The sequence below is a fragment of the Callorhinus ursinus genome, unplaced genomic scaffold (assembly GCF_003265705.2).
Source record: "Callorhinus ursinus isolate GAN/ISIS: 27379988/994484 unplaced genomic scaffold, GSC_fseal_2.0 scaffold22, whole genome shotgun sequence".
Lineage (NCBI taxonomy): Eukaryota > Metazoa > Chordata > Mammalia > Carnivora > Otariidae > Callorhinus > Callorhinus ursinus.
Genome location: NW_027397084.1, coordinates 5,351,755 through 5,366,735, shown reverse-complemented (window position 1 = coordinate 5,366,735; position 14,981 = coordinate 5,351,755). Strand labels below are relative to the sequence as shown.

The 14,981-nt window shown below is 38.2% G+C and overlaps 1 protein-coding gene across 2 annotated transcripts in view; it reads right to left on the bottom strand.

Annotated features, from left to right (window-relative positions):
- MEP1A (meprin A subunit alpha) overlaps positions 1–14,981 on the bottom strand; it is a 41,852-nt gene that overhangs the window by 26,029 nt on the left and 842 nt on the right. For both annotated transcript variants that reach the window (XM_025890392.2, XM_073905246.1), the window contains exons 4-6: positions 11,049–11,089; positions 10,429–10,504; positions 2,223–2,340 (exon numbers count right to left, since the gene is read on the bottom strand). In XM_025890392.2, coding sequence (XP_025746177.1) covers positions 2,223–2,340; positions 10,429–10,504; positions 11,049–11,089 — 235 coding nt within the window. The remainder of the gene's footprint in view (positions 1–2,222; positions 2,341–10,428; positions 10,505–11,048; positions 11,090–14,981) is intronic.

The window sequence follows — 14,981 nt, the reverse complement described above, 5'->3', positions numbered from 1 at the left end:
GATGGACTCTGAAAAACAAACTGAGGGTTCTAGAGGGGAGGAGGGTAGGGGGATGGGTTAGCCTGGTGATGGGTATTAAAGAGGGCACATTCTGCGTGGAGCACTGGGTGTTATGAACAAACAATGAATCATGGAACACTACATCAAAAACTAATGATGTAATATATAGTGATAAACATAACAATAAGAAAATTTCTAAAAAAAGAAAAAAAAAGTACTTGGGGATTGAGTTACAAACTGAAAAGAAGCCCCGAGAATTTTACTAGGAAAAAGAGAACTTTGGGAAAGTGATCACATTAGCTTCGTTTTATTTTTAAGAAAAAAAAGGGAGAGAAAAGGTGGTAGCTAAAAATGGAAATAAAAAGGTTAAGAAAATGAACTTTTTTTCCTGAAATCCTCAATAAATAATTAAAGGCTTTGGTACTTTCTTGAAGCACAAATGTTGCCAAGGGACAAGATGAAAAGGTCAAAAACAGAGAACCTCTTAAATCTGTGTTCTTGGCGAGGCCCGGGGTATACTTTACATGTTTTTCCTTCACGTAAAAAGAAACTGTGCAAATGCTACTGGTTATCGCCACTTCTGTGATCCACAAGAATCTCAGGACATGTCCAGAAACACATTCACTATCTTACTACTAAAGTGGTTCTTCTGGCAATATTCCCAAGCTGGGTGAATAAAGTTACCACTCACCAGTGAATGAATCAAAAATCATGGAGACATCCTTGATTCCTCTTTCTTCTGAACCCCTCACATCAACTGACAACCAGCTTTTGAGAAGTCTCCCTGTTTTCATAGTTCTAAAATCTATTCCCTCTTCTTCATTTCAACTGCCTCTTCTTTACTGTGGGTCCCTTATTCTTTCTGTCCTAGACAATTGGGACAATTCTTTCATTGGTCTGCTGCCACCAGTCTTGCCCACACATCAATTCTTCATCCACTATTGCTAGAGTAATCTTTCTAAAACGGAAAACTGAACATATAATGAATCATGCCCTAAATGGTGGATTCCCTCACACGTGGTTTATCTATTACCAGGCTCCTGTTTATCATCCTGGCTTCATGGCTCACCACTCTGCCCCTTACATGCGAAGCTTCAGACACTCAGAACTGAATGAATTCTCCAAGTAAGCCAGATTCATGTTTATGTTTGCTTTTTCCTTCTCTCTCTCTCTTCCTCTTTCTCTTCCTTCTTCTTCCTTCCCCTTTCTCTCTTGCTCTCCCTCTCTTCCCACCCCCATTTTGTCCTTCCGTCCTCCTCTGCCTCTGTGTCCTCTTATGGCCCATGGCACTCCCCTTAGCATATATAACTATTTACTTGTTTTTTCTCCACCACCCCCAACTGCCAACTGTAAACCTTGTGAGATCTAAGACCGTGTCTCGGGCTTCTTTGTATCTAGAGACTGGCACACTTCCTGACACATAGTAGGTGTACATAAATTTCATTTTTAATAAAAAGTCTGAGCCAAGAAAGCAACTACTCAAGTAAGAAAGGTACTTTACTTGTATCTAAGTGGTCATCACAATTTTACTTTTTTTACTGCTGTTTTTTGCATTTTTTTTTCCTTAGAAAGCTAAATCATGTGCTAACTTCCTTCCTCATCTCTGCTATCCATCCATGACGAACAAAAACACCGACAGAACTAGATAACGAAATCCAGGCAACACCTAGAGGCAGTGTGGGGAACTGCAGCGGGAGGAAATGTGTCCAGGTGGGCCCTAAAGACACATACATGCAGTCAGAGCAGATGGTCGCTTTGCTTCCCAACCTCATCTAGCCCAGGTTGGTTGACATAAATACCACTGAAAAAAAGAGCTTATTTCTTGATATACCCTTTATTTCTCCTAGGAAATAAATAACAAAAAACTACATCTAGAACTTTTCAAAGAGGTCCAGCCAACAAAGCGCCATAATTTAAACCCGTGCCATAAAAAAGGGTGTATAATTTATACTTTAATACACCTGACTTAAAAAATAAAGTACTGTAATTTAAAACATGACCTAAACCCAGGAAAAAAATTGAAATAAATCTCCTGGGGCGCATAAGTATCCAAACAACTCGTTCTCCATCTAGATCATTAAAAATGTTACAGACTTTAAACTCACAGAGAAAGATTTGATTTTGCTTTTAGTTTCTTTCCAGTTTCTTCTTTTGAAAGACATGTATCACTTTTATAAACAAAAGGGTGCATGATTACACACTCTGTAAAATTTCATCCTTACCCATCAAACTTCTGAAATATGATATATGAGCTTTCTCCTTCATAGGGCTTGAAATCCACACAGGACTTGAGGCGGAACATTTCAAAGGCATAAAGAATGGCTCCTTTGGCATTCAGCCCTGCAGAAATCAGTAAAAATATCAACGGGCATTACTTAGATCTTAGATAATATACATAACATAGTTGGAGAAAATCTTGCCCCCACATGAAATCCACAGAGGTCCATGATATAGTTTTGGTAGTAAGCAGATTCCTTGGAAACTAAAACTATAAAAGTAGTCGTGTATATAAACATCAAGTGTAAACTTTAAATCCATAATGTAACTATACCTATGAAATAAGAATACACTCATGTGTGTGTAGCTGAACAAAATTATAAACTAACTTCCTCATTTCCTCCCTTCCTCTTCCTTATTCAAGTGGAGATCCTGAGTGCACTGCCTCAGGAGAGTCACGCTGCAGAGCAGAAGACAGAAGTGACTGCAAGCCATTTCTGTCTTCTGTGTGAATAAAGCACCTGGAAAGAAGCAGTGAGAATGGTGTTTGCACCAGTCTAAGAAAATACCCCCTCTTGTTGGAGGAAGAGAGCAGAGTTTAGAGAGGTTTAGGGGTTCTGAAAGCATAAGGAGCACATATGATGTTTACCCTGCTTCCCTGCAAGACCCCTGGAGAGATGGCAAGACTACACAGGGAGCACTGGAAACAACCTTGGAAAAGATTTTTATAACTCAAACTTGGACCCAAAGCAGCAGAAGCCTAATGGACCCGAAGAGGCCAGAACGGTAGATGCTTAGTAACCTATAGGTTAGGACCAGTGACCAAAGATCAAATGTCTTTACTTTTGCCTAACGTGCACACTCCCTGGCATTGCATGAGACAAGCATATGGTGGGGAGGAAAGATACTCTAGAGGAACAGAAATTACGTTTTACTTAGTGTGTGTTTTGTTTTTTTTCCTCCCATCGACTGACTGGAGGTAGAGCTCTAAGTTAAAAATTAAACTAGGTTATATAATGTCGAATTATATTGGTTGTATATTTGATTTTGTGCATTCGCTCAAAGAGTTCATAACTCTTGGCAGTTTACCAAGTGCTTACCTTATGTTTGCCTGGCCCTCATTTCATTTAATAAACCACCAAGTTGGAGATTCCACAATTCAGATGTCATAAGATTATATTAAAGTCATTAAATAAATACTCAATGTAATCATCAGTAAATTACTCGTGGAAACAACACAGATAACAACAACAAGAGTATGCATTAGGCCTACTGAAGGACTGTCATGAAATTTTACCTATTCTTAGTGGCATCTATGATATGAATATTTGTACCCAAGACAGCTTAGTTGTCACAAAAGTTTAAGAAAAAAGACCAGAGATAACGTAGCTGGGGCAAAATATTTGCAAAATACATATCTGACAAAAGACTTGTGTCTAGAATATATAAAGAACTCCTACAACTCAAAGGAGAGTAGACAAATACTAATTTTTTAAATGAGCAAACTATTTAAACAGATATTTCACAAAGGGAGACATACAAATGACCAATAAGTAAACAAAAAAGAAAGTGAAGCAACAATAAGTAAACTAAAACAACAATTAAATGCCACTACATGTCCACCAGTATGGCTAAAATTAAAAAGATTAACAGCAACGAATATTGGCAAGGATGTAGAATAAATAAACTTTCATTCATTGTTCATGCAAGTTCGTAAAATGGTACAAGCACTTTGAATGAGATCCAACACTAAACCTATGTCTATATTATAACCCAGCAATTTCACTTTAGATGTTTATACCAGAGACATTATAAAAACCTATATTCAAAACAGACATGTACAAGAATGTTCATAGTAGCTTTATTCATAATAACTCAAGCATAGAATCAACCCAGGTGTCTATCAACAGGAGATCGGTTGAACAAGCTGTGATATACTGTATTCATGCAATGGAATGCCACTCAATAATAAGAGGGAACAAATTATTGATGCACACAACAACATTGGTGAATCTCAAAAACAATTTACTGAGTAATCAAAAAAAATCATAAAATATGACTCCATTTGTATGAAACTCTAGAACAGGCAAAACTCATCTATGATTAAAACAACAAAAAAGTTATTTCTGGAAGGGTGAGAGTACTATGAAAGAACATGGGAGAACTTTCTGGGGAAATAAAATGCTCCATATCTTAATAGGAGTTGTATGAATATTTTTACATTGTATAAGTGTAGTGTATAAATTACAAGGTGTATAAATAGTTAAAACTCATTGAACTGTACACTTAAGGCTCCATGCATTTTACTTTATGCACATTTTATATAAAAAAGAATCATAAACAAACATTAAACTTTTGTTAAAGAGACACATGCTGTAGTAATTGGGGTAAAGCATACTGGTCCATGAAATTTACTTTGAAATGTATCAGAAATAGAATGTATTGATAGAAGGATAGAAAGATGGGCAGGTTGGATTGAGAAGATAAAGCAAAAGCAGCAGAATGTTGTTCGTATAATGTAGGTAATGAGTATATGAGTGTTCACTGCACAATTCTTTTAGCTTTTTATATATTTAAAACTTTTCATAATAAAATGTGGAAAAGAAAAAGACAATAATTACAACTTTAAAGAAGGAAAAAAACCTGTTAAATTCTATTTCCAGTAAAAAATGCCCTTCAAAATGAAGGCAATAAAGAAGTTATTTTGGAGAAAGAAGAGAATTTGTCACCAACAGTTTTGTTCTACAAGAAATGCTAAAGGAAGGGGCACCTGGGTGGCTCAGTCAGTTAAGCATCCAACTCTTGATCTAGCTCAGGTCTTGATCTCAGGGTTGTGAGTTCAAACCCCATGTTGGGCTCCATGCTGGTTATGGAGCCTACTTAAAAAAAAAAAAATTGCTAAAGGAAGTTCTTTAGGCTGAAGAGAAATGGCACCACATAGGAATGCAGATCTCCAGGCGGAATGAACAGCACCGGAAATTGCAAGTATAAAAGTAAATATAAAGACTACTTTTCTTCATTAATTTTAAAAGAAAACTGATTAGAGCAAAAAGAAAAATGATAACACTATATTATGAGGTTTTTAAGTATATAGTTGAAAAGTATAAGCCAACAATAGCACAAAATAAAGGGGTATAAATGGAATTATAGTGTTGTAAAATGCTTACATTTTATGCAAAAGGGCACAATATTAAGTCTAAGTATATTGCACATGTTAAGCCTACAAATTGTAATCCCTACAGCAAAGCCTCACAGAATAATACAAAGAGATTGAGCTAAAAGCCACTACACGAACCAAATGAAATATTAAATTATTGGATTTAACCAAAAAAAGGTAGGAAAAGAATAAATAAAAGAAAAAATAGAAGACAATAACTGATAGTTCTAAATCAAACTATATCAATAATTACATTAAATGTAAATAGGGGAAGAGAGGCAAAAATGAAACAAGACAAAACCAGAGAGGGACACACACTATAAGGGACCCTTAATCTTAGGAAACAAACAGTGTTCCTGGAGGAGAGAGGAGTGGGAGGGATGGGGTGGCTGGGTGATGGACATTGAGGAGGGTATGTGTTATATAATGAGCACTGGGTATTATATGAGATTGATGAATCACAGACCTATAACCCTGAAACAATTAATACATTATATGTTAATAGAATTTAAATTAAAAAATTAAAAAAATATAAAAAATTAAAATTAAAAAAAAATCTGAAAAAAGTGTAAATAGACCACATGTTCCAACTGAAATTCAGAGGTTGATAGACTGGATAAAAATGTGAGACCCAAATATATACTGTCTAAAAAAGAGACACTTTAAATATAAAGACATTGATAGGAGTAAAAATCTGAAAAAGATACACAATGAAAACAGTCAGTTTTATAAAGCTGGTGTAGTTATATTTAAATTAGACACAGTAGACTTCAAAATAAAGAGGATTACCAGACATAAAGAGAAATTTCTCTAAATGATGAGTCAGTTTAGCAAGATGACTTAACAATGTGCTTGCCCAAAAGAGCAGTTTCATGAAAACTCTAAAAGAAGAAATAAATAAACACACAATTATAGTTAAAGAGTTTAACACCTCTCTCTCAGTAACAGATAAAACAATTAGTCCAAAACTCCTTGCAGGTAAAAATATTTGAACAACACAATCATCTTGACTTATTTGACATTGATAAAATAACACACCCCACACCAGCCAAATTTAAGTTCTTTTCCAGTGCACGTGGAACAGTCACAAAGATAGGCCACAAAATATGTCTCAGTAAATTTCAAATGATCAAAATCTTATAGACTATGTTCTCTGCAAACCTCACCAAAATTAAACTAGAAATCAATAATAGAATATCTAGAAGCACTATCGACATTTGTAAATTTAAAAACACACTTCTAATTGACCCATGGATTTTAAAAAATTGCAACAGAAATTAGAACATATCTAAACTTTAATAAAGATACAACCATATCAAAATTTGTGGAAAACAGTAAAAGCAGAGCTTCAAATAAAATTTATAGCTTTAAATGCCATATTATAACATTATCTTATTAGAAAAATGAAAGTTTAAAATCAATGATATAAATTTCCACCTTTAATATAAAAAAAGAAGAGCAAATTAAACTGGAATTCAGTAGAAGAAAGGAAATGTTAAAGACAAGCAAAAAACAACAAAATAGAAAGCAGGGGAAGAAAGAGAAAATTAACAAGTCAAAATTTACTTTTTTGTGAAAAGATTAATAAATCAATACACTGCTTAAAAAACAAAAACAAAACAAAACAAACAAAAAAGGAAAGTCACAGACCGGGAGAAAATATTCAAGATATCTATCTATCTATCTATCTCTGACAAAAGACTTCATCCATAATATATGAAGTTCTTCTACAACTAACAAAAAGACAAACATGATAAAAAAAAAAAGCATGATGAGAGTTGAACAGACATTTCATAAAAGAACATACACAAATGGCCAATAGCACATGAAAATGTGGGAAATATCATTAGTCATTAGGAAAATGCAAATTAAAATCACAGTGAGATTCCATTTAAAACCACCAGAATGGCTACAATTAAAAAAGATTAATACCACCAATGTTACTGAAAATGTTGAGCAAATGGGACATTGCTGCATTGCTAGTGAGAAGGAAAAATGGTATAGCCACTTTGGAAAAGTGCTTGACATTTTTTACTAAAGGTAAATATATATTTGCTGTATGACCAAGCAATTCTATTTCTAGACATTTGCTCAAGAAAAAATATATATACACACATATATATATGTACACACATATATATATATCCATGCAGACTTGTACAAGAATGATCATAGCAGCTTTCTTCATTATAAAAACCCAAACTTGATACAAACCAATGTCCATCAACTGAAAAATGGATAAATAATTGCCATATTACTGAGTAGTAATAAAAAGAATTAACTACTGGTCTGCCACGATATGGAAAAACTTCAAAAACATGTTAAGCAAAAGAAGCCAGATACAAAGGAGTACATACTGAATGATTCCATTTATCTATAAATCAGGTAAAACTAATCTATAGGGGAAAAAAATTAGAATGGTAGTGTCTTGGAGAGGGGTGTAGGGATTGCCTGGAAACAAACACACGGGCAATTTCTGGAGTGATGGGATATTGGGTTACATAAGTTTATGTATATATCAAAAGCCATTGACTTTTACACTGATTTGTATATTTTACTCTGTGTAAATTTAAGAAAAGAATTGCATACAAATGTGAAACTCTAGGATGTTTGCTTTTTGCAATGGTATGGGCCCAGGCACCTGAACCTTTTTTTAACACTAATGGTGATTCTCATTTGGTACTACTTGAGAACCACCACTGTGTCCTCACTGCTGCTACCTTATTTCAGGCCACCTGCCTTCCATCTTGCTTTCTTGATCTGTCACCAACTTACAGCTAAAGAGACCTTGCTACTCAAGCTGTGGCCAGCAGACCAAAAACTTCAGCATCCCCTGGGGGATTGTGCAGAATCTGAGACCCCACCCCGGATTTCACAAGATCCTCAGGGGAGCCTTATGCACATAAAAGTCTGAGAGGCACTGACTTAACGCCTCACAGAGGCATGGTGAAGCTTAAACCAAATATTAGGTGAAGGCACAGTGTCCAGAATAAATTGGTGATTCAGGAAAGCGTGCCTATGTCTTGACGGACATGGAAGGGGGAAGAGCGCAGGTGCCCAGACAAGAAGAAAAATTGTAATGGGGAAAAATACGCTCTCAAAAGTTGATGTTTCTTAAGTCACATTCCAATAAATATGGGTGCTCTGTGAATTTGCAAGTGTGCGGGCAACACCGGGGGGGTGGGGTGGGGGAATAAAACCTCTTCTCAAACTCAACACCCAAAACACAAATAATCAAGTCAAAAAATGGGCAGAAGACATGAACAGACACTTCCCCAAAGAGGACATACAAATAGCTAACAGACATATGAAAAAGTGTTCATCATCATTAGCCATCAGGGAAATTCAAATCAAAACCACACTGAGATACCACCTTACACCAGTTAGAATGGCAAAAATTGACAAGGCAAGAAACAACAAATGTTGGAGAGGTCGTGGAGAAAGGGGAACCCTCTTACACTGTTGGTGGGAATGCAAGTTGGAACAGGCACTTTGGAAAACAGTGTGGAGGTGCCTCAAAAAATTAAAAATAGAGCTACCCTATGACCCAGCAATTGCACTACTGGGTATTTACCCCAAAGACAAAGATGTAGTGAAAAGAAGGGCCATATGCACCCCAGTGTTCATAGCAGCAATGTCCACAATAGCCAAACTGTGGAAAGAGCCGAAATGCCCTTCGACAGATGAATGGACAAAGAAGATGTGGTCCATATACACAATGGAATATTACTCAGCCATCAGAAAGGACGAATACCCAATTTTACATCAACGTGGATGGGACTGGAGGAGATTATGCTAAGTGAAATAAGTCAAACAGAGGAAGTCAATTATCGTATGGTTTCACTTATTTGTGGAACATGAGGAACAGCATGGAGGACATCAGGAGAAGGAAGGGAAAAATGAAGGGGGTGGAAATCGGAGGGGGAGACGAACCATGGGAGACTATGGACTCTGAGAAACAAACTGAGGGTTTTAGAGGGGAGGGCGTGGGGGGTTGGGTTAGCCCGGTGATGGGTATTAAGGAGGGCACATACTGCATGGAGCACTGGGTGCTATACGAAAACAATGAATCGTGGATCACCACATCAAAAACTAATGATGTATTGTATGGTGACTAACATAACATAATAATAAAAAAATAAAAAAAAAATAAATAAAACCTCAAATTTCCAAAAAAATTACTGAGAACAACAGCATTTGTTTATAACTAGCTCTCCTCTAGAAAAGGGATCAGCACTGATAACAGTGATGGAAAATATTGAAACATAAACTCTATCTCCTGAGAGTGGGAGCAGCCTAACAGCGCATTAAGATTGAGCAAGCTTGTCACCGTTCCCGCTTTCCTCTGATCTTCCCCCATCAGGCTTTGTATCATCGTGGCTGCTCAGCTGTCAGTCACCAGCTCTGTCACCAGCTGTCAGACACTGGGGTCACCAGTGTCCACATGTGGCTTTGAATATTTATTTATTTATTTCCCCCAAGTATTATTTCCAACAACTACTGAACTATAACTTAACCAGTCCTCTATCTTGAGAGAGAAAAGAATTAAAATTATTAATACTGAGGAACAAGGACTCTGAGCATGTGAAGTACAGACTTTTCTATTTCTCCAAAGTGTGGAATGTTTGTCTCATAACAAAAGGGGAAGAAATCAGTATGCTGAAAATATATTTAGTTTCACTAAAACAAAACTATTATTTAAAGCATAAGTTTTTCATGGTTGTGAAGCCAAATAATGTTTCATTCTATTTTTGTTCTTTATGGTGTTTTTGGTTTTATTAACATGTTAATGTGGTCTGTACTTTTAAAAATTATTTGATACTCTGTAATTTTTAAAATTACTATTCGATGCCCTGTATCTCAGACTCGTTAAGCAGCATTGGGTCAATATAATGTTATGCTTTTCATCCCATGGGATAAAGAATTATCAGGGCTTGGAAACCCCCATATGCATTGCTGTTACTCCCAATCTGAAGCCGATGAACAGAAGGAGCGGGGGGGGGAGCGGTAGAAGAGTAAAATCTAAAACTCCTAATTAAAACAATTAATATTACCCAGATTATCAGCCAGAATGTAAGGAATGGGGAACTTCCACCTGGTGTTAGGGTCTCTCAGGCCGTTTCTGGGGTTCTGTGGAAATAAGGCAAAGATGAAAACAATGAATCGTGGATCACTACATCAAAAACAATGGAAGGTGAGTCCTCCAGGCCCCCTGGCCTCCTCCTTCACTAAGCTTTAACACCACAAACAACCTATCATACAATTCAAACAATAGTGTTTGTATTCTGATTACAAAAGCAAAACAAGTTCATCACAGACAACTTGGAAACTTCAGAGAAATTATTAAGAACAAAACTTAAAGATCTGCAATTTCCAAAAACTGAGATAGCCACTTTAAACATATTGGTTCATTTCGTTCTCTCATTCTTCACTTACTAGGAAAAGTGGGTGAACAAGTAATGTGATAATTAGAGATTCTTTGTCCTGTGTGCTAATTTTTCATCTGTTTTTGTCATCATCAACCACAGTGGAGGCCCTTGTGGGTACAGATGATAGATTAGATTCTTTCATGTCCTCCACAGTGCCTAGCCCAGGGCTGGACACAGCAGAGCCCCCCAGTCCTAAAAAACAGCCAGTTCTGAGGAATGTTACTGTGTCCTTGGCAGGTACTCACTCGCAGGAGGATGTCTCCTTGAAAGAGGTCCAAGCCCGCAGCTAGACACAGATTAAAAAAAAAAAAGGAAGAAAGAAATATTTGAATGAGCATTACTAAAAGGCATTTCTCATAATAAAGTTAATATTTTCCATTGTAAATCTTGGCTTGTTAATCTTTGGTCGAAGTCTTTTGGAAACAATGCAAAATTCTCTCTAATTGAGTAAATGTAAATAGCCCATGAATATCATGTATTATCACATCCTGTCTTCATTTTGGAATAAGAAAACTTGTCCAAGAATCTTAAAATTAAGAAATGAGTTAGAAGAGATCTTTTGGATCGTTGACTCCAAACCTCTCGTGCTTTAGGGGGCACAAGAGTGTCTTGAGACAGGAAGTAATGCACACGAGGTGGTCAGCAGTTGAGTGGGCTTAAGAACTCCTGACTTCCTATCCGGGGCCCTTTCTGCTATTGTTCCATCCTTCTTTGCGACTCTAGGTAAATGGGTTGGTTTTGCTCTGTCCCGTGAAAAAACAATGGTACCCTCCAAAGCCAAGCTCAAGATAACGCCCTTGCAATAAAGACCAGGCAAATATGGATAGATCCACTCAAAAACTCTATCTCCAAATATCTGCTACCAGGAGCTTAGCATAATAAACTTTCCTCCCTTATGGTATTCCTTGATTCTGGCCACGAAGTGTTTTTGCAAATAGGATTCTTAAAAGGGAAGATCCTTGTGGGAAAAATTTATGAACATTTAAAAGAATGTCTCTTCTTATGACAACCTTCATGTTTGACAAACAGCCTTCCCTGTAAATCACAAAATACTTCAAACCGGGTCAGTGGATCGTACTTCATTCTGAGAATAGCACCTGATTTACAGCTGGGAAATCAAGCTAGAAAGTTATCACCACAACCTCACATGGTAACAGAGGTCTCATTTGGCAAAGCTGAGGGCTCATTCATGGTAAATGACCCCACTGGGGTTTTAGGTATTGGGAGAAGCCGTGGTTTCACTTGCTAATGACTAACTAAATCATCACGATCCCTATCCCCATGCCCATATTTCTTAACCTCCATAAACCTAAACTATGTATATAATAGCAGCACAATTAAACAAAGACAAATAGCATTGATATGACTGCCCCATGGGCAGTAGGAGCCAGGTTTTGAATTGCTTTTTCAGTAGGGGTAATATGTGCCCATCTATCCACACTCTGGCTCAGGCTTGTCATGAACAAACACATGCATTTTCTGACACTGGCCTGGATTTGGGATGGAGGTGAGAGCTGGGCTATTCTAGAGTGATATGAACAAGCTCATTCAGACCTTGGCCCCCAGGTTGGTCAGTGTAGATGGGCTCATGGAGGGTAAGAGAGTGCAGCAGTAGGGTGGGGGGAACACTTCCCAAAGAAGCATATATCCATTAAAAATAAGCCTCAGGAAGGGTACCTGGGTGGCCCAATTGGTTGGGCATTTGACTCTTGATTTCAGCTCAGGTCATGATCTCAGGATTGTGGGATCGATCCCCCTGTCCACGGAGCCTGCTTATGATTCTCTCTCTCCCCCTCTCTCTCCCTCTGCCCGCCCCCCCCATTCATGTGGAAAAGTACATATGCACACTCTCTCTAAAGAATAAAAATTAAAAAAAAAATAAGCCTCAGGAGATTCTCTAACCAATTTGCTCAGGCAGCATATACTTATTAAGCACTTAATGTGTGCTAGACTTCATTCTACATGCGAGGGATATAGCAGAGAATAAAACAAAGCCCTCAGGGAGGTGACATTCTTGACTGGGGAGGGAGGAGAGACAAACACATAAATGTGGAGTAGCAGATGGTATAACGAGGAATAATAATAATAAAAGAATAGTAGGGGAGAAAAGTGGTGAGGGGTAGGGGTTTTGATATTTTATAAAGGGCGGTCAAGGAAGGCCTCCCTGAGGAGGTGGCATTGAAGCAGAAATCTGATGGAGTGGGGAATAAAGGAAGAGTATGGAGGGCAAAGGCAACAGCAAATAGAAATGAGGCAAGGGGCGCCTGGGTGGCTCAGCTGATTAAGCGTCTGCTTTCAGCTCAGATCATGATCCCATGGTACCCGCTAAGCAGGGAGCCTGCTTCTCTCTCTCTCTCTCATTCTCTCTAATAAATAAATAAATAAAATCCTGAAAAAAGAAAAAAAAAGAGGCAGGAAAGCCTTGATGTCTTAGAGCAGCTTTCCAAACTTTAGCAAATTCCCCTCCTAGAAGGGGGGAATTGCTTTTACAAGAGAATCTCCTGAGGGCTTGTTAAACCCACACAGCTGAGCCCCACCCTCAGGATTTCTCAGTCAGCAAGTCTGGGGCAAGGCTCAAGAATTTTCACTTCTAACAAGTTCTCGGGTGATGCTGATGTTGCTGGTGGGGGGACCACACCCTGAGACTCACCTCTGTAGAGGAATAGCTAGGGGGTCAGGGTAGCTGGAGAACCCAAGAAAGTAGGAGGAAGAGCAGTAAGTAGTGAGATTAGATGGCTGGCCAGGGTCAACTCATCTCAAACTTTAATGTGCAGGGAATCAGCTGGGGTCAGTCAACATGGAGGTGCTGATTCTGTAGGTCTGAGATGAGACTGAAGATGCTGCATTTCTAGAAAACTCTTAGGTGGTATAGGTGATACTGGCCTGTAGAACACACCTTGGGAATCAAGGTTCTAGGGCTTTTGTTCTGTGTTGGACGAGATGTCAATCAGTACTGGCCGGTGTTGAAAGACGAAGGTTGGATAAGAGAAGTAACATGGCCTGAATCCTATCAGAAGGAGAGTTCTGTCCACTCTGAGGAATAGCCTGTGCGGGGTGAGGGCTGAAAGACAAGAGCAGTTACAAGGCTGAAAGAACCTGGCCAGACCAGATGGCTTGGAGAGGAACAGGAAAAGAGAAAGTGTTGAGAAGTCGCAACCCATGATATAATTTGATGGTAGACCTAATAGTATTTGCTGATAGATGGTGTGTACCTTGAGAGAAAGATAAGACTCAGAAGTTCTGAGCCTCCAGATCTAGAAGGGGGGAATTGCTTTTACTGAAATGAGAAGACTGAAAGCAACAAATCTTGGGGTAGAAGGTTAAATTGTGAGGCATGGAGAGAAGACAGGGAAAAAGGTGACAATTCCCTCTCTGTGATTTTTCCTGAACAGTTTTTGTGATATAGGATCTGGCTCTGTGGCCAACCCTAACAATCCTGGTAGCTGGGTTGGAATGACCTAAAAAAGAGAAAAAAACCCACATGGTAAAATTTCTTCATCGGAGTCACAGCTCAGAGGGAGTGGTGGAGAAGAAGCATAAACAATGATTCTAAGGTAAAAGAATTCTTTGGTCTAGACAAATTAGGATGAGATCGTAAATCTCATTCTAGTCCCAGCCCTGCTTTAAACTACAGCAGATTCTCTCGAGTCCATATACCTTGATTGCCTGACACTAAGGAGAGATAATTTGATGCCTGGCTCTGAAGTCTTGGGGCCCATTCACCCATTTACCTTGCCAAACTATTTCTATAAAACCATTTCAGGATTTTCCAATTATGTATCAATGAGTCTGCCTTCCCTGTAAATGAGAAAAAGCCACAGAAGTTCATCCCTTAGGTATGGGTCTTTTCAGTTGTGTAGGCTTCAAATAGCACTGAGCCCAGCCATCTGGGCAGGTCACGCCAACAACAAGGAAATTCCTGTCCCTTCCTGCAAAATGATAACTGTCCTTACTCTACTGCAGTATTTGACAAATAAACATGCAATTGATAGTAAAGCTTTTGTAGACCGTAAGCTGTTTAAGATCATGAATATCTCTGCTGCTTGCCAATCCTAACCAAAGATACCCAGAATGTAAAGGCTTCTCCCTCATTTTAGAGGCAGGATAAGAGAGAGAAAAGAGGTGATAACCCAGCTTCTCTCTCCTCTCAGTAATGGACCAGACTGATGGAGTTCCTC